We start from the raw sequence: 17782 nt of genomic DNA on the forward strand, positions 1-17782 counted from the left end.
GACCAATAGTTCGGCCACCTAAACCCACTTTTCAAACTCAGCCTATCATCAATAAGCATTAAATATTGAATGCAGCGAAAACCTAGAAAAATCCATGACTAGCTGCATTATTCGATGTCATCCGTACCACCGTTAATCACAGATCATTATCCAATCATCACTTTGTTTAACCCCATTAGCATCAAGTTAACATGATGTACGATTTATCCAACCGGATATCCTCGCTCCCGCTCCCGCTGCCAAGCCTCGCAAGAATTCTTGTGACCTTGTCCCTTGATTATTCACTGCAGGTCACCCCACTCTCGAGCTTGTACTACATTAAAAAGCCACGGGGAGTTCGCCTTCAGTCGTTATCTTTGCGCTGCCATTTCACAGTGTCGTTCATACTTTCAAAGCATTTGTATCTCAGAAATGCCACCTATCCCTTTCTCCCCCGCCCTCAGCGGCGCCGAAGTCAATAAGCCCCTTCCCGGCACCAATATCGCAGGGAAAAACGCATTGGTCACAGGTGGCGCATCCGGAATCAGTGCCGCTATTGGTCGCGTATTCGCGGAAAAAGGGTGTGCAATGCGAATATCAAGATGAAGACTACTACTAAAACATAAATTGCAGCGCATACGTTACGCTTGTCGACAGAAATGAAGAACTTGGAAACAAACTTGCCACAGAGCTGCAAGCCAAAGGGCTCCGGTAAGAACCTTTTCGCCGCCCCCTAAATTTCCAAAATCAGCGCTAACCATCGCAAAGAGTGCAGTTTGTGGCTGCAGATGTCACATCATGGGATTCACAAGTCCAAGCTTTCAAATCAGCTATCCGATTCCACCCCGCTCAAACTCTCGACATTGTAGTCTGCGGAGCCGGCATCTTTGGTGAGACCTTCGTGTACCCCGACGAACCAGATCTCAAATCGCTCGACCAAGATCCGCCACAGCCGGATATCGCAGCTTATCACGTCAATGCCATCGGCGCACATTTCACTGCCAAGCTCGCGCAGCTGTACTTCGACCTGCCCCCCCTTGCACCACCGTCAGGACAGCAGCAGCAGCAAAACTATCCGAAGTCACTGATCCTCATTTCTTCTCTCGCGTCCTACTTCGATATCCCGTTGATGTCGGAGTACGGGGCATCCAAGTTCGCTGTGCGCGGGCTTTTCCGCAATATTAAACCCGTTCTTGCAAGCCGCGGACACAGAGTCAACTTGATCGCGCCTTGGATCATCGATACCCCATTGACAGTGGACTGGATTAAGATGTTTGCTGCTGCTGGCGCGCCGCATGCGGACATGAAAGAGGCGATTACTGCGGCAATGAGGTGTACAGATGATCTTCGCGTCAATGGTAATGCTAGTTTCCTTTGTCAAGAGAGACTTTTGTTAACGTATTTTGCCAGGCCGTGCGTTTGCCATTGCGCCAGGAAGAGCGATTGATTTGTGTGATGATTTGGAGGGAGTAGATGCTGGACCGGCGATGAAGAAGTACTGGGCGGAGTTTTTGCAGGGGTGGGATGAGATTGAGACGAGGATGTTTAAGATTATGGGATTTTCCAAAAGGCTGCCAAAGCTTTGAAGCTACCGAGGGAGATATCTGATTGGCCCCTTTAGAAGATCATTCTTTTGATTGTATGCTGTAAGTCAGCCTTGTAGTTCACCGAGGTTGAAATCAGTATTACAGCATCCAGCCTTTCATCAGCGGGGCATGGAGCTCTCCAAGCCAAAGCTGGGGCAACCAAAACAAACATTCTTGGACAAAAGCCTAGCGATCAGCTATCTCGCGTGAATTATAACAGATGTGGCTGCTGACAGCACCGGTGAGTCCCACCTGTCAACCGACAATTGGCCTACCAGCCTTAGCGAAATATCTGTGAAACATAGAAACCGGTTCATTCGATGCCTCTGCAGAAAATCACTGCATGGTTCTTATTGCTTCTGCCTAGGCGCAGAAAGTAATCGTAGCATGAGGTGATCGACGCACTAGTTAAGCTGTGCCATCCCCGATCTTACCTCTTCTACTTTCCTATCTTCCGATATCCTCCCACCAAATTTACCAGCACACGAGACCAAAACCTCGCCGTTCAGATCCTATTAACCTTACATTTCGGCCACGTTCAGTCTAGATGGAAGCGTTTGAAGAGGCTCGAGATGAATTTCTCTCCAAACTCTCAGCCGCGGATCGAAATCTGTTGGATAAGTGCGACACAGCGGAGGCACTAAGGCTCGACTTGGTATCACTCGAGGAACAAGACAGAAACAACAACAGGCGCCGCCAGATCCTTGAAAAAATGAATCCTTTCTTCCGAGCTGTTGACGACTACTCAAAAGCGATTGATATATTTTCAAGTGCTAAGCCGGAGATTCTTGGCCCAATTTGGGGTAGTGCTCGCTTGCTTCTTCAAGTACGTTAGAGTTAACAGGGTGCGCACTTCTTCCACTTACTTGGTCCCAGATTGTATCTGAGTATTCCAAGTTCTTCGAAAAAGTCGTCTCTATGCTGCAGGATCTTTCTATACAGTTCGATCGCTTTGCAGTACACGCTCAGCTATATCCGTCCAAATCCCATCCGCGGTTTCACGGAAGCCTCGTCCGCGCATATTCCACTTTCCTGGACGTGAGCTTGGAAGCGAAAAAACTTTTTGGTGACAAGTCGGCGAAAAAGGGTATTCAACTCCTTTCGAAGATGTAATCTACAAAATATTCTAAGCTACGTGTTTAGGGCTCACAGGCGGTTTCGCTCAAAAATCGTCCCGAAAGCTATTGAAGCAAGGCTTTCTTGACGCAAAAACTAAACTGGAACACTTAGTCAATGAAGTTACCCAAGAGTATGACATCGCTGAGAAGATAGAATCTTCCGTGTTTAGAACGGAGGTTCGGACTAAAATAAAGCGTAAGCCAAGTATTCTATTGTTTATATTTTATCATAACCTTCTTATGTTCCCTTATAATGTGAGTAAATTTTTATCTAATTCAACTGCTTATACTTTATCCAGGTGACATGAATCGAGAGTTGTTTAAATGGCTGGATGAGGTCGATGTGAAAACCCGCCTTGACTATTTGGCAAGCGTCCATGAGCCTGGGACTGGATCTTGGCTTGTACAAGAGGACTTCTTCAGAAGCTGGACCCAGAAGACGAATGCAGCTCTTTGGCTTCATGCAAAACGTAGGTAAATGTAATTCCTGCTAAAGAAATTATTACTAACGTCATGCCTAGCCGGAGCCGGTAAAAGTGTTATGGCGTAAGACAACCGTTTATCAGAGTGTAGAGTTTTGCTAACAACTTATAGATACACTGTCATCCAACACTTGCGACAAACGCATCACACAACTAACTCGACTATCATGTACTATTTTTGTGACTACAAGAATATCAAGTCGCAGTCAGCAAGGAAAGTTTTTCAGACAATACTTGCTAATCTCTGCCAACAGTGTCTTGAAGCCCAAGAAATCGTGGAAAGCCTCTTTCAGAGGTATCGCGGACGAAACCTGGTATGTCCGGTCGGAACGTTGCGGGACACTTTGAGATCATGCTTGCTTCGCCTTCCAAAGTCATTCATTGTGATTGACGCACTTGATGAATGTTCGGAGCCAGAGGAGCTTCTCGAGAAACTTCAACCTCTCCTTGATGGACAACTGGGCCTGAACCTGTTTCTTACATCTCGAAAATTGGATAACATCTCCTCTTATATGAACCATCCACGGATTCAGCAATGCTCACTAGCAGCTGAAAGTCATTCGAAAGATATCTCCTGCTACGTCAAAGCGCAACTGGATAATCGCCTTCGGAAAAACAAGGAAAAATTATGGGATCAGAAACTTCGAGTCCAAATAGAGGAGGAACTCTGTTCTAAGGCCGACGGAATGTAAGCACCATTTAGTCTAATCATCACTTCATTTAGCTGACCGTTACAGGTTTCAATGGGTGAACTGTCAGATTGATGCTTTGTCGAAATGCATCAGTGACAAGCAGATTCTAGCGAAGCTAAAGACTCTACCTGCTAGTCTCGACGAGACATATGTCCGAGCACTTGAGGGGCTCTGCCGGGAGTTCCCAGACGAAAGACCATCACTACGCTGCTTTTTCTTCTGGCTAGTTCACGCACTGAGGCCTTTAAAGATATCGGAACTTTCATGCACCATGGCTTTTGATGCCGAAACAAAACGCCACGATTTCCATGCTGTTCCGGCAGACCCAGGAGACGTTCTTCAATATTCTGCAGGACTTTTTGGCCTTACTGATACCGATGGCACTGTCGGACTTTGCCACTACTCCGTCAAAGAATTCTTGACATCAGAAAAGATCAAGGCAACCAGTGTCAGCGACTTTTTTGCTGGTGACGCGAAAAGCCAACTTCAAGTATTGGACACTTGCTTTTCTCTGCTATGTGAAGAGGAACTCAGCACTGGCCAATGCTGGACTATAAAGGCGTTACGTCTTAGAAAAGAGGACTATCCATTACTGGAATATGCTGCTTATCATTGGTTGGGGCATTACAAACTAGTCGAGGAAAACATTAATAGCGATCTGGAACAACGAATTCTAGCTTTCTTCACCGAGGTCAAGTACCAAGGAAACTTGCTTGCATGGCAGCAGGTTAGCCCTCGATGGTTCACGGGCCAACGGTTCTGGAAAACTTGCGTAGTGAAAAAGACCCGCCTCTGCAACCCCATTTGCCATGCAGCCCAACACGGAATTTGGCGGCTTACCAAGCAGTTGATCGATAAAGGTTACGATGTCGGTGGCGACAAAGAGGATTCTCCAATTCAGGTCGCCATGTCCCATTTCGCACCAGATGTGCCGTACGTAGAAAAACTTGCAGAGATTCTCTCCTCCACGCAGGAAGGACGTAGCGGAGGGCAACTAGCATACTTCTTAACCACGAGCGGCGGCATTGAGCACCTTTCACTTTTGAAAAAGCTCATTGCCAACGGTGCCAGTCTGGAATATCGACCACAGTATCCCCGGAACTCTTCGACGGTTCTCGAACTGATTGCCACGAACACTATAGATTCTAGTGAGATGATTGAGTTTGTTGCCGGCTTCGCAAAGGATATCAATGAAGCGGATATTTTCAAGGTTGAGCATTCTGAAGGTCGACGTCTCCCTCCCGGACCACCGCTCCAGCAAGCTTGTTTCCGAGGAAATATAAATATCGCCCGCACGCTCATAGATCTTGGTGCTGATCTGGAATTTTCGGCCTGCGAGCTCGGAACACCGCTTCAAGCCGCCGCACGCGGAAAACAAAAAAGCATTGTAAACATGCTCTTGGAGCAAGGATGCAGTCCTAACACCCGAGGTGGTGTCCTGGGAACCCCTCTCCAGGCAGCTGCCTGGGTGGGTGATATTCCCATTGTGAAGATTCTCCTCGATCAGTCGGCGGATATCAATGCTAGTGGAGGCATTTTTGACGACGCTCTCACTGCTGCTATGGCGAAAAAGAACTCTGCCCTTGTAGAAATCTTTCTTAGCAATGGCGCTGAGTTCAGAGGCCATCCTTGGGCAGGTGTTGAGGCTCGAAAGAAATGGCAGTTCCGATTAAGCGGATACGACGGAAGTATGGACGAATACTTTGGAGAAGACTTTGTCAAAAACCACCCAACACACAACGAAGATTGCCTGCTTTTTGTACATTCTCCACTGGACTGGGCAATCTACCAAGATGATTTTTCGACTATCAAGCGCCTATTGGATTTAGGCATTGATTTGAATTATCCGGAAGGCCCTTGTGCGATAGGGTCTGAGAATGTTCAAGATCAGCAGCATCCACTATGCGTTGCCATATCGGAGAAAAGGCCAATTGTCATCGAATACCTGCTTCATGAAGGAGCGAGCTTTTCACACGTCATAGACTGTTCCTGTTCATTCCGGAAGTTGGTCGAACTTGGGAATCCATCCTACTTTCAAATGATTCTCGACTTTTATGACGATGAAACCGTTCTTGCGGATCGGCTCCTCGAAGCGCTACATTCGAGCATCGATGAAGATATTACGAAGAGGGCGATCAGTACCATCAGAACTAAAGGCATTCAATATAATCCGGCAAGGCTAGGTTCTGTTTGGTCCTCTGCAGTACGTCAAGACGATTTGCTGAAAGCAGAATTCCTACTGGAGATGAACGCGACCCCGGAGAACAATTATGAAGCTGTCCAGCTTGGTCATTCCAAATCTAAAGGTTGTTGTGGGGTCCTAGCAAGCGCCATTATGAATCATTCAACTAAAGTCACGAACCGTCTACTGGAGTATGGCCGCGGCTTGGAAATCAGCTACCAATGGATAACCCCGTTGCTTGCGGCCCTGAGAAAAAACAACATCAACGTATTCAGACGCCTATTAGATCTTGGTGCATCGCCTAACCTAATGAGAGTCAGGGATAATCCCTACGGATGTGGGAATGCACTACATTCAGCTTTGCATGTCCTCGACAATACATTCATCCGCCTTCTACTATCAGCTGGTGCTGATGTCAACGTGCGTTGCAATTACTGCCCAACAGCCCTATGGGCTGCGGTAAAAATGAAAAAAACAGAAGCTATCCTACTCCTAGCAGAGAACGGCGCTGACATTAATTCACCAAATCAATATGGAATGACTCCGATCCAATGGGCGCTTAAAACTCACCGGGCAGATGCATACGATGCTTTGAAGTCCTTGCATCAAGCTGCAGAAAGTCCCGAAAATCCCCTAACACCTTCTACAAACCAATGGCTACAAAAATCTGTCAAAGATTTTTGCCAGATGTTTTCTTCGGGTACATGTAGAAACCAGGGAAAGTTTTGGAAAATACTCGGAAAGTGTCCTTGGCAATGATTCGACCAACGCCAGGCTGGCTTTAGAGCAGGCCGTGTCTATACGCCGCTTACAAGATGGCACACTTTCAGTGAGCCCCTGGTGGAAATGTGATAGCTGCAGTGGAATTTGTTCCCCTGAGGGAAACTCTCTCTGCATTGACTCCGACATTTGCCACATCAGATGCAAATATTGCACGCAGGAACATCAAAATGAACTTAGAGATGAAGAGACAAAAGATGCACACCACATACTGAAGGTCCTGAGAGAAGGTTTTCTGGACGTTTCTACCAAATTTGCCGTACTTGACGTTACTCTCCCCGTTTGGCTAGAGAACCTCGCAGCAAACTGGACACCGAAGGACATGTAGAGGAGCAGGGTCCCTCAAGGACGTTGGCCCGTCTGGAAAGAGAGAAAAGCGGAAGGAAAGTTTACTGAACCGCAACAATAACAACGACTTGGTTTTCGAAGAAGGATGCTTTTCAATATTTCTTTATACCGGAATACCTACCAAATTAGAAACAAAGAACGGCAGGCGCAATCGTCGGGACAGGCGTTATTTGGCAATTCGGTTCATCTCACCAAGCATACTAAAAAGCAATCAATCAAAACCAAACATTTTCCCATCTTACGCTCCATAAATCTCTCATGAAATGTACAGTCCCTGTAAGCAGCAAGCTGCTCGTACTGCGCCAAGCAACCCCGCAGTGGCCCAAAAGATAAGGAGACGAGAGCGGTTCGTAATCGACTATCTGGCTTGACATACCTACCTATGAAGCGTGTCGCATAGGGACGAAAGTCCTCACAGTCCTATCCCAAAGAAAACCGTAAAATAACAGTAGCATCCTTACCATCCCTATCATTTCCACGTGGTTCCGAAAGCTAAACACCACAACACCATCAAATCCCCGATATCACCACCACGACACACCACGCCGACCCGGAGACTCTTTAGGCAGCAGCTAAAATTACACCCCCTACCCCATCGACACCCTAACTAAGCGTACACAGACTAACGGCAGCTTAAAATTACTAACTAGCATAGGGCAACATCTCCATATCGGATAGGCTAATTTTCCGCTACATACGCTAACTCTTATACCAACGAATACATTACGCAGAACAGCCGCATAGCACAGCCAAACCGTCTTACCAACACTACTAGAAACCGATTTAATAGTTAAGGCCTTTAGCCTTATCAATCCCATATACGCCTAATCCACTCGCCAAAGAATCTATTACGCATAAAACCGTACCCAGCACCAGCAAAAACCCTCACAAACACTACCGCCACCACTACTACCGGCACAACGCAATACGCCGCCCCCCACCCCACTAAACAGCCAAATCCCACAACGCCACCAAGCCACCACGCAGTTAACACCAACAAGCCTTTCCTCTCCACAAAACCACGCGCATAACCCTCACCGCATCAACCGCACTAACCGCACTAAAACACATTCACCGGCGCATCAACCTCACCAAACCCTCATCCCCCAACCCACAAACACAAACCACAACCCCTACATCTACGTCTCCCAAAAACCAACGACACATACCAAAAAAAAAAAAAACCCTCCCCTCCCCCCATTCTCACGAACCCGCCCCCCTCAAGATCCCTCCCAGCACACCCCCCTGCCCAACCCCCATAACCGCACCCAGCCTCTCCAGCGCCCGTATCACCCACCTCTTCGTCTCGCTCCCCGTCGCATCCAAACTTCCGACCAGGAACAGCGTCCACAGCAGCATCATGCTGCCCTGGCTGCGCACGAGCGGGAGGTGCGCGAGTGGTGTTTCTGTTCGCGGGGGTGGGAAGGGGGGCGGGGAGGAGGGGGTAGAAACGGAGGGGAAGGTGGTGGATGATGTGGGGGTGGGGTTTATTGGGGGGGAGGGGGAGGGGTTTGTGGGTGTATGTGATGGGGGGGATGAGGGGATAGGAAAAGGTGACGGGACGGTAGAAGCGGCGTACCCGTCCTCGAAGTCCGAGAACCAGTGTGTGCCCGGCACGGGCAGATCATCGAGCGTCAGCTCCCTGTAGGCAGACCCCTCCCCCACAGCACCAACACCACCAGCAAACAGGCGTTCCCGCCACGCCCTCGCGCTCACATACCCGACATGGCAGGGCACGCTCCTCAGCACGTCCCTAACCAATTCCTGCACCACGCCCTCTCGCTCCGCAAACAGCCTAGCCATATTTACGCCCTCCTCGCCCCCGAACGCGGGCGGAGAGCCCCCCAGCCCAGCTAGTAGTGCTTGCCGCAGCATCCCATGCAGCAGCAGACGGCAGCAGCGCATGCTGTTCCAGAGCTGCGCGAGCCAGAACCCGGGGTACGTGTGGTAGGCGGCTGTGGGGCAGACGTCGGGGTCTGCGGCTGGTGGGAAGACGGGGTGGGTCGTGTATGCGAAGGAGGGGGGGAGGGAGGCTATGAGGGAGAGGATGAGGCCGTCGAGGTGGAGGGCCCGGGTTATCGTTGTGTGAGGGTCGAGTGGGGTGGTGGTGTTGGAAGCAGAGGGCGAGGCGTTTAGCCACTCGGCCCTGAAATCCGCGACCTGCACCATGATCTCCCTCAGGCGGTAGAACGGATGGCTGCGCTCGAGCTGACCCTCCTCGCTCGCCAGGTCCATGAGGCGTTTAATCGGCGCCGGGAACGGGATATCGCGCTGGATGCAGCTGATGAGCAAACTGCTCGTGATCTGCATGAACATGCGCCTCCCCACCGCCGTCTCCAGCTGTCTCTTCCCTCGCAAACTCACCAACGCGCTCGCGCCTTTAATGTGTTGTTCCCACGCCTGCAGGGACGCCTTGGTCCGCCCCGTCAGCGACTCGAACAACCCCAGGATAATCACCGCCAGCAGCGAACTGTCCCGCGTCGCGACGGCGGCGTCGCGCAGCGCGCCGTTGGTGGCGTGGATCGCGTCCGTGTAGCGCTGGGTCGCGAGGCGCGCGAAGGCGGGGTTCCCGCTGTGCCGTGCGAGCCCGTATAGTCCGACTGCCAACATGCTGGTGTACAGGTGCGTGTCGATGCCGCTGGCCCAGAGGTCCGTGTCGGGGCCTGCGGCGGCGACGACGCCGTGCGCGTTGTTGTGAGCGTTGCTGCTGGCGCTGAAGGCGACGTGGTTGCAGAAGTTGGCGAAGAAGAAGCCGGCGGCGAGGTCGTCAGGCGTAGGTGTTAGGGCGTAGTGGATCGAGGGGCCTTCCTGCGGCAGGAACAGCTGTCTCGGGTCGATGAAGCCGGTGGCATATTCGGCTGCTGGGAACGCGTCTCGGTGGACCAACAGCGACGTCTCGGTCTGAAACTCAGTGTCTGGTACGTCGACGAACGTATCCACTGGACCCGCCGTGACGATCTCCCCAGACGAGTAATCAGGCGATGCCCCAGCCGACGAAACAGGCGAAAACCCGCTGCCAACACTCCCGCCGGCCCGGCCCGTCCCACGCACTCGGCGCTCGACCTTGGCGCTCTCATGCCGGAACAGCACCTGTCCGAGATCGCGGTAGCCGGGACAGGTCCGCTTCGCCTTGGCGCACTGTCCGCAGCCGGCCGGGAGCTGCGTCTTGTCGCACTGCGCGCATACTCTGTCAATCAAGAGGCCCGGCTATGAAGGTTGTTGTATTTGCTAGGTAGGTAGTGGGGGTAAGCGTGGTGACGCACCCTTATCTTCCTCTTCCGGCAAGCCTCGCAGCCGCGGCTGGGCGCGCCACAGAAAACCATTGTCGCGGTGGGCGGCGGTCACGTTGGCCACGTTGGTTACGGCAGCTACGTCGGTCGACACTACTGCAAGTCGCGGCAGACAGTAAAATTGGCGGCGGACGAAGAAGACCGCCTCGGCGTGACGTTGAGGTCAGTGGATGGGGGCCGTTTGGGCTGGCTAGCCGAATAAGGGAATGTAGTGAGGCTGTGCGGGGGCGGTGCGGCAGCGCGCGCTTTGCCGTTTTGGGGCGCGCTGTGCGATCCAATCAGAGGGCGAGGATTCGGAGGGACGGTCGGATGCCTAGGGATTTGCTGAATACCGGAAAAGTGAGTAGGGTTCTGGTGTTTGACGTTGATTGATCACTCATTAAAGCTATTGCAGGCAGATCTTGCCTTAGTCACTGCCTTTGTTTCTCCAGCCTGTTTTTTATGTGCAAACCCAAGTTCCTAAGGAATTAGTTCCTTGTAAAAGCCCATTGTCCTAGAGATTTGTAGTCTAAGATTCCCACTCACGCTCCCTCCACATCGCCTTCAAGCGATCCTTCGCCTGCAACTCCCAATCTCGACAAACATCATCAAAGCTCAGCTCCAAGCACCGAAGGCAAGGCGTCACGAGCGATCTTTCGCGCAAAAACCGCTCCAATACATCCAGCGTACCCGACTTATACCAAGACCAGTCGTTCGGGCCGTAATTATCGTCTCTCACGCAGAGTTTTTCCAAGCGGCTCGGAAGCGTCTCCGCAAGTCCCATCTCACCTACGCTCCAGGGCCTCAAGCCCAGCAACAGCGGCAGCGAAATTTCGAGACTGCGCAAGGTGCTGTAACGAGTCCAGCTGGTCCCTGCATTCCTCCAAACCCAGCGTCATGGTACCCGGGCCAGATTCGTCCCGCCGGACCGCGATAACCAGCTCTTGCAGCGACGGCGGCAAGCCCTGCCGCAGTTGAGGGCCGTTGACACCCCCAAAGTCGGACCAGTGTTCATAGTGCAGCGTCTGAAGGTTCGGGGTGGTTGAGAGGAGGTCGCAGAGTGCATGCTCGCCGATGAGGCTCTTCTCTAGCCGCAGAGAGGTGAGGCTGGCTGCAGTGGGGACGTTGGCGGGCCATTTTAAGGGCCGGCCCGGTGGCATCATGTCGTTCTTTAATACTATGGCCTGGATGTTCGGGGTGTAGAGGAATGGAAGTGCCCGCTCGGTCATGACGAGGGTGTTCGCGTCGTAGTGGGAGACGGGACAATCAGTGCCCAGGACGACTTTCTTCAGCTTCGAGAATCGTAGGGTGCGACCAGTGGGAGTGTCCGGCACGGCGGTGCAGTCCAGCATGGGGCCAATGAACTCGTAATATCTATACTCTCTCTATTCAGTTAACGCTGGCGGCACGCAACGGACTTGCTGGAATTCTGCGCCAAGGGTGAGAGTTCCCAGGTTGCTAGCCAAGTAGACTAGCAGCGCCGCTCAGGGTTCGACATCGTCCAGCCGGTGCCGGACGGTGGGCGGTCTTGGCAGCCAGCTGCAGCCCACCGTCCTTCACCGTCCCGTTAACTAAATAGGCTGAAAACTGTCGTCTGACGGCAGCCGGGCTGAACAGGGCGGTTTGGTGAGAATTAACTTTAAAAAAAGGCATGGTGTTGAGGAAAGGGGTTCGCTTACAGGCGGGCACGAACTAGGGCACGTACCAAGACCGCCGTACTAGGCTAAATAAGGTAACTATTACCCTACAAATTACCCCTTTACATAGCTACAGCTTGCTACCGTCTTGAAGGAGTTTTTTACTTTTTTATTTACTGATCGGACCACCAATAGGCTGGACCGTGTCGAACCCTGGCGCCGCTGTGGCGTCTGTGTCTCCTCTGCCGAGCTGGACATCCCAAAAATCGGCAACTGGAAGCTGGGCTTTGCGGACGAGCTCGGATGCGAGCTCCAATTCGGGCTCATGTAGCAGTGGTCCGTCAGCAGGTCTTGAAAATCCCCATGGGTAGTTTATGGCCGTGCAACTAATGTGGTGGACTAGGCATGCTAGCTCTGGGCGATGAAGTATTGTCCGCAGAAGGAGGCTGATGCGAGGATTTGACTCTGGTCTTTCGTCATCCCATGTTTCGATGATTGCGCGGTACAGACGGGGTTCGGCGTGGTAGCGGAAGTCTTTGCAGGTGAGGATGAGATGGCGCAGCTCTGGTTTGTCAAGGTGGTCCAGAATTAGGTCAAAGAGCTCTACTGGCAGGCATGAGGTGTCGCTCGTGTTGACGAAAAGCCGGCCGATGCGGGTGGTGAAGGAAGTTGAGGTAAGGGTAGTCAATGTCGCACAGAAATAGACGCGATGTGTAGATAGGCAGCGAAGAGAGTTGCATCACTTCAACGTCTTGGCCACGACAACAAACAAGAAACCCCGAGAACTCCGTGACATGATTTCGAAAGCAAGGCAGTCGCGAACCACTCGGTTGGTAGCCGAGGAATGTAGCTTCTTATATAACACCTCGAATCTTCCCTGCCTCACTCTCTCGCCTACCAGCATTTGCAAGCTTGAATAGCCTATTAAACACATTACATCATGACTCCGACAATGGGAAAGCATTTGGCAAGGCTCCTAGTGAGCATCTCGCTCTCCACTTCCCTCGTTTTTGCCCTACCTCAACCTCAACCCACATCTCAATCGCAGACCCTCCTCTCCGACTGGTTCGATCCGTTCAACTTCTCATCCATCACCAAAATCGCCGCCATCGGGGACTCGTACTCCACCGGCCTCGGCGCGGGCGTCCCCCTCAACAGCCTTAACGCACAATCCTGCCGGCGCTACGACCACGCCTACCCCGTCCTCGTCACCCAACATCCCGCATTCGCCTACAGGTTGCCACCAGATTTCCAATTCCTGTCATGCTCGGGCGCACTAGTGAAAGATGTCCTTGATGAGCAAGCGCGCAAGCTCGACGCTGGTCAGGACGTCATCGTGGTGTCTGCGGGTGGCAATGACGCCCTGCTCGTTGACGTGCTGAACCAGTGCGTGTTCCAGAATTTTGCGCCGACGAAGGAGGCGGTGCGGGAGATGGCGAAGAGTCCGGTAGGTTCGCTGATTCCGGACTTGATGAGGTATGCGAGAACTTGTGAGGAGATGCTTGATGCTTCGGAGAAAGCGATTGAGAGTGCGGGTTTCAAGGATGAGTTGGACGCTTTGCTTGATGTGGCGGTGAGTAAGTTGAGTGAGAATGGCCAGGTTTACTATACGGGGTAAGTGATAGCTCTAATGAGAGTTTGGTTTGCGGATCGCGCAACTAATGGTGTTTAGGTACGCGAAGTTTTGGTCGGGCGAGATGGCCGAAGATGACCAGTGTAGCGGAGTTAGCTGGTCTGTTTTCTTGTCGGTAAGGAGAGGCTGGACAAAACGATGGCCATGACGTGCTTACAATTCGGACAGAACGCGGGCAGGCGGGACTTCCAGACGCCGATCAAACTCACCGTTGCGCACAGAAAGCGCATGAATGACCTCGTTGCCAAAATGAACAAGAAAATCGCAGACGCGGTAAAAAAACACAGCGACAAAGCCACGTTTGTGGACTACGACCAATGTTTTGACGACAACAAAGGACGATTCTGCGAGCCGGGGGTTACAGAACCAGACACTAAAAGGCAAGAACCATATATGTGTGGGAAAATGTAAAGCTAAAATACACTAGGTCCGGTCTTAAGTTCTACGAGCTCGATATCAGTGACCCTTTCGGCACGATCCCTCTCAAGCGAAGTGACAGTGACAGCACCAACATTCACCCCAACACCTTCGACGACGCCATGAACCAACTCGCGCACTATGCACTCTTAGCCGGCTCAACTATCAAGCACGAACCCCAACCTCACGGCATCAACGCCGTCGGCTCCAGCGAAATCACAAACATAGACGCAAAGCTCCCGAATCTGCACCCCCCCGGCTACAGCCGTGCCTTCCACCCGCAGATCCCCGGCCACCAAGCCATCGCCAACGTCATCGTGGCCAAAATCGCCGAGCATAACGCGAGAGTCTACGCCATACCCATCAACGAGCACAGCACGAGCGACACGTGCTCTCTGACCAATATCGCGCGCCTCAAGCCCACCCAGTACTACTGCGACCTCAACCAGACGTCGGGATTGCCGTTCAACGTCTTCAGCGGGATGTACGACCGCTTCTGCGCGGAATTACCCCCTTACGGCGACTCCTGGACCGTTGACAGCCGGGGCTTCAAAGTGAATAACACGGTGCATCCTGGGCATGGGGTCGTGAAGAGGGGAATGTTGACCCCGCCGCCGAACCCTAGCTTGTATGAGGGGTACCGCACGACTTTGCAGCTTGCACGCGGTGAGAACGGCCTCGAGTGCACTAAGAACTGTAGCGAGGCTTTTGCGTTCTTGGTCGATAGTCCTTGTAAGTGCGCTGTGGTTGTGGATGGAAGTTTGTGCTAATGCTGGGTGTGTTGTGCTAGGCGGTCATACTGGCGCTCAGCAGAATGTTATGGCACTGACGGGGAGGGTTTTTGATGACTGTGGTACGTACGAATACAGAATTACGCCGCCATAGGGGTATTGGGTGGCAAGGTGCTCATTGCGCAAGGTAGGGGGGCGGTCAAGTACGGAAGGGGTGGATGGGAAATGCCCTCGCAAAAACAATGGGTATAGAAGCTAGAAACAACCAAACAATGGCAACGCTACGCCCAAAGATCCCTGTAATAAGCGCTCTACTTCCCCCCCTCCCCCACCTTCAACCCCACCCCCACGCCCAAAAACGCCACAACGACGACCGCCTCCGGCAACAACGCCATGCACAAAAACGCCGTCGCACCCCCTCCAACCGTCTTACAAGCCTCGACCCCGCCCAACACGCCCAGCGCAAGATACAGCGAGCGCACGAACAAAAACGGCAGCGCCACCCCAACCGCGCACAGCACCCTTCTCTCGGCCTTGTCGACGCTCTGGCGCTCCCGTGCCACAACGCCCGCCGCCACAACCACGCCCGCAAAGCCAACAAGATACAACACGGCGGCGGCGCGGTACGGGGAGCCGTAGTGCGGCTCCGCGGCCAGCACGTCGGCGCGGCTCAAGCGCGCGTTGCCCACGGTCGCGCAGACCATGGCGGCCGTGACGAGCGCTTCGAGGAGGCAGAGGGCGGTCGCGACGCTTGGCCTCTTTCCTGCTGCTTGGCCTTGGGCGGGTCGGGGTCCCTCATCAAGCGCGCGCATGTGGCGCCTCAGCAGCCCCAGCGCCGCAAACAGCAGCGGGGACAGGCCGTCGACGGCCAGGGTTGCGGCGGCGACGCGCAAGGCCGCGTTGGCGCGGTGGCGGTGCGCCAGGGTTGCGAGCTGCAGGCTTGCATACGCGAGCCGCGACAAGCTGAACAGGAACAGCGAGAACCACGTCTCGTAGCTGGCGCGCGGGCCGTGGCGGCGCATTAGGAGGGCTGAGACGGCGAGCGCTGGTGTGTGGATTGTCAGGAGCGGGATGCTGAGGGCTTGCGTGTAGGTTAGGGCTGGCATGGCGGGTTTGCGCGTGCGAGCGTGGATCCGTGGGTGCGTGCGTGCGTGGGTGCGTCGTGTAGTGATAGTGATAGTGCAGTGCAGTGTAGTGTAGGGTACCTACTACCTAGGGTGCCTAGTGTGGTATAGGGTGGTGCCTAAGGGTAGGGTACAGGTGGGGGCCGCGATCGACAACGTCAACAGGATTCCAGCACTATTTTTACACGGGAGGATGGAGATAAGCTACGTGGATGTGGGTCAGCGGAGCTGCGTTAAGATATATGCAGTAAACAGAGCGTTTGAGGCCCCGTCAGCCCGATCGGCGCTAGGCCGCTTCAGGGCACAGGTGCTCGCAGTGCTAGCCCCGATCGGGGTGACCAGTGCGAGCTCCACCAGCGCCTTAGCCCGCCAGGCCTCGCGATGCGCGTCGTTTTTTGGCGACGACGACAACGCTGGCGGATGCGATTGGGGGCGCAGCCAGAGCGACGGTGAGAGCTTTGCTGCTGCTGAGCCCCCGGCTTGCGGTCTATAAATCGATTGCGCCCTTGGCAGCTTGGCTCTGCTCATCATCAGCATCTGCATCTGCATCGGCGAGAGATCTTCTGCTTTGACTCGACTTACTCTTCTCGAACAATTCTCCGATCTCCTTGAGCGATACCTCACCTCGCCACTGCAACCCCACCGATTTACCTACCTACCGGGCACGCCTCCCCCACCTCCACCTCCACACACCATGACGCTCTCCTACCGCTCCGGCGTCTCCGTCGCCCTCATACTCCTCTACGTCCCGGCCCTCCTCATCGCCATATTTCTCACCGTGCGCCACGGCCTCAAACGCTCCTCAGGCTGGCGCTTCATGGTCATCTTCTCGCTGGCACGCCTCCTCGCCGCCTCCTTCCAACTAGCCACCATCGCGCACCCCACCAACGTCTCGCTCTACGTCGGCGAGTGGGTGCTCCTAGGCATAGCGCTCTCGCCACTCGAGCTGGCGGCGCTCGGCCTCCTCAGCCGCATCCTCGAGAGCATCAACAAGTCGCGCCCCACGCTCGTCACGCCCAAGCATATGCGCCTCGTGCAGCTCATGAACACGGCTGGCGCGGTTCTGGGCATTGCCGGCGGCATCAGGGCCGGCCATAACAACGACAACGGCGTCGTTGTCGCGCCAACGATCTCAAAGGTCGGCGTCGCCCTGTTCATCGCGTCGTTTTGCTGCATTGTCGTCGCCGCTGTCGTCACCTGGCCTAGCGTGGCGTATGCCGAGAAGGGCGAGAAGAGGCTGCTCTGTGCGATTGGTGCTGCTACGCCGTTTTTCCTTGTGCGCGTTATCTACACCGCCATGAGCTGTTTTGACTCGAAGAAAGAGTTCAACCCCGTCATGGGCGACATGGATCTGTTGCTGGGCATGGCGCTGATCATGGAGTTGGTTATTGTCTGTATTTTTGAGGGCGTGGGGTTGACTTTGAAGAAGCTTCCGAAGGTGGAGAAGATCCCGCAGGAGGAGGAGGCAGATATGGCTTAAAAATGTTGGTGCTGTGTGTTTGTGAACTTTTTGAAATAGACTGGATGAAGAAATTATTTTTTCCCTTTTAGATTTAAACGAATACTGTGTTTTATCAATAATTTCGATGCCTCAATGGTAAGACTCAGACGGCATACAGGCCGACCGAGCAGTGCAGCATACATCTCACCTCAGCCTTTATATGTCCCATGAATGCCCTGAAACGACAGAAGCACCCACATCGTGTAGGAATCCAAAATAGCCTACCGGTGGCCAAGATCCGAATCTTCGTCCGAGCTGGACAACCATCCCCACATATCACCTCCAGTCCGCGGGGAAGCGCAA

At 53.3% G+C, this 17782-nt stretch overlaps 8 protein-coding genes across 8 annotated transcripts; 5 read left to right on the forward strand and 3 right to left on the reverse strand.

Moving 5' to 3' along the window:
* Nucleotides 1–359: 359 nt before the first annotated feature.
* Nucleotides 360–1692, forward strand: K452DRAFT_287511 (uncharacterized protein). Its single transcript, XM_033540489.1, has 4 exons — nt 360–560; nt 613–690; nt 748–1337; nt 1390–1692. Exons 1-4 carry the CDS (start codon nt 412–414, stop codon nt 1563–1565), a joined length of 993 nt encoding a protein of 330 aa, XP_033397256.1. The 5' UTR covers nt 360–411; the 3' UTR covers nt 1566–1692.
* A 655-nt stretch (nt 1693–2347) lies between these two features.
* K452DRAFT_250225 (uncharacterized protein) lies at nt 2348–4548 on the forward strand (the record flags this gene model as incomplete). The annotated part of the gene is made up of 7 exons (XM_033538171.1): nt 2348–2391; nt 2442–2652; nt 2709–2879; nt 2983–3153; nt 3205–3229; nt 3278–3853; nt 3903–4548. Coding segments are annotated over exons 2-7 (1758 nt in total), but the record flags the coding sequence as incomplete, so codon positions are not given.
* A 606-nt stretch (nt 4549–5154) lies between these two features.
* K452DRAFT_200987 (uncharacterized protein) lies at nt 5155–5472 on the forward strand (the record flags this gene model as incomplete). Its single annotated transcript, XM_033536035.1, has 1 exon — nt 5155–5472. A coding segment is annotated over one exon (318 nt), but the record flags the coding sequence as incomplete, so codon positions are not given.
* Nucleotides 5473–8337: 2865 nt separating this feature from the next.
* On the reverse strand, nt 8338–10514 carry K452DRAFT_250230 (uncharacterized protein). Its single transcript, XM_033538172.1, has 4 exons — nt 10431–10514; nt 10123–10341; nt 8838–9990; nt 8338–8573 (listed from the first exon to the last, which is right to left on the reverse strand). The coding sequence occupies exons 1-4, from the start codon at nt 10488–10490 to the stop codon at nt 8371–8373; spliced, it is 1635 nt and encodes a 544-aa protein (XP_033397259.1). The 5' UTR covers nt 10491–10514; the 3' UTR covers nt 8338–8370.
* Nucleotides 10515–10881: 367 nt separating this feature from the next.
* On the reverse strand, nt 10882–12075 carry K452DRAFT_287513 (uncharacterized protein; the record flags this gene model as incomplete). The annotated part of the gene is made up of 1 exon (XM_033540490.1): nt 10882–12075. A coding segment is annotated over exon 1 (563 nt), but the record flags the coding sequence as incomplete, so codon positions are not given.
* A 938-nt stretch (nt 12076–13013) lies between these two features.
* Nucleotides 13014–15143, forward strand: K452DRAFT_318553 (uncharacterized protein; the record flags this gene model as incomplete). Its single annotated transcript, XM_033544167.1, has 5 exons — nt 13014–13687; nt 13746–13821; nt 13875–14005; nt 14134–14855; nt 14914–15143. The coding sequence occupies 5 exons, from the start codon at nt 13014–13016 to the stop codon at nt 15006–15008; spliced, it is 1698 nt and encodes a 565-aa protein (XP_033397261.1). The 3' UTR covers nt 15009–15143.
* Nucleotides 15144–15165: 22 nt separating this feature from the next.
* On the reverse strand, nt 15166–15960 carry K452DRAFT_358700 (uncharacterized protein; the record flags this gene model as incomplete). The annotated part of the gene is made up of 1 exon (XM_033546214.1): nt 15166–15960. One exon carries the CDS (start codon nt 15958–15960, stop codon nt 15166–15168), a length of 795 nt encoding a protein of 264 aa, XP_033397262.1.
* Nucleotides 15961–16378: 418 nt separating this feature from the next.
* K452DRAFT_287515 (uncharacterized protein) lies at nt 16379–17505 on the forward strand (the record flags this gene model as incomplete). Its single annotated transcript, XM_033540491.1, has 2 exons — nt 16379–16498; nt 16561–17505. A coding segment is annotated over exon 2 (607 nt), but the record flags the coding sequence as incomplete, so codon positions are not given.
* Between the last annotated feature and the right edge of the window lie 277 nt (nt 17506–17782).

This window comes from Aplosporella prunicola, assembly GCF_010093885.1.
Source record: "Aplosporella prunicola CBS 121167 unplaced genomic scaffold K452scaffold_13, whole genome shotgun sequence".
Lineage (NCBI taxonomy): Eukaryota > Fungi > Ascomycota > Dothideomycetes > Botryosphaeriales > Aplosporellaceae > Aplosporella > Aplosporella prunicola.

Coding starts and splice junctions, on each gene's coding strand:
- K452DRAFT_250230 (XM_033538172.1), bottom strand. CDS start 10,490: ATGGTTTTCTGTGGCGCGCCCAGCCGCGGCTGCGAGGCTTGCCGGAAG. Junction 10,342..10,430: donor GCCGGAAGAGGAAGATAAGG/GTGCGTCACCAC, acceptor GTATGCGCGCAG/TGCGACAAGACGCAGCTCCC. Junction 8,574..8,837: donor CCTGTTTGCTGGTGGTGTTG/GTGCTGTGGGGG, acceptor CCCCGCGAACAG/AAACACCACTCGCGCACCTC.
- K452DRAFT_287511 (XM_033540489.1), top strand. CDS start 412: ATGCCACCTATCCCTTTCTCCCCCGCCCTCAGCGGCGCCGAAGTCAAT. Junction 691..747: donor CTGCAAGCCAAAGGGCTCCG/GTAAGAACCTTT, acceptor ACCATCGCAAAG/AGTGCAGTTTGTGGCTGCAG. Junction 1,338..1,389: donor AGATGATCTTCGCGTCAATG/GTAATGCTAGTT, acceptor GTATTTTGCCAG/GCCGTGCGTTTGCCATTGCG.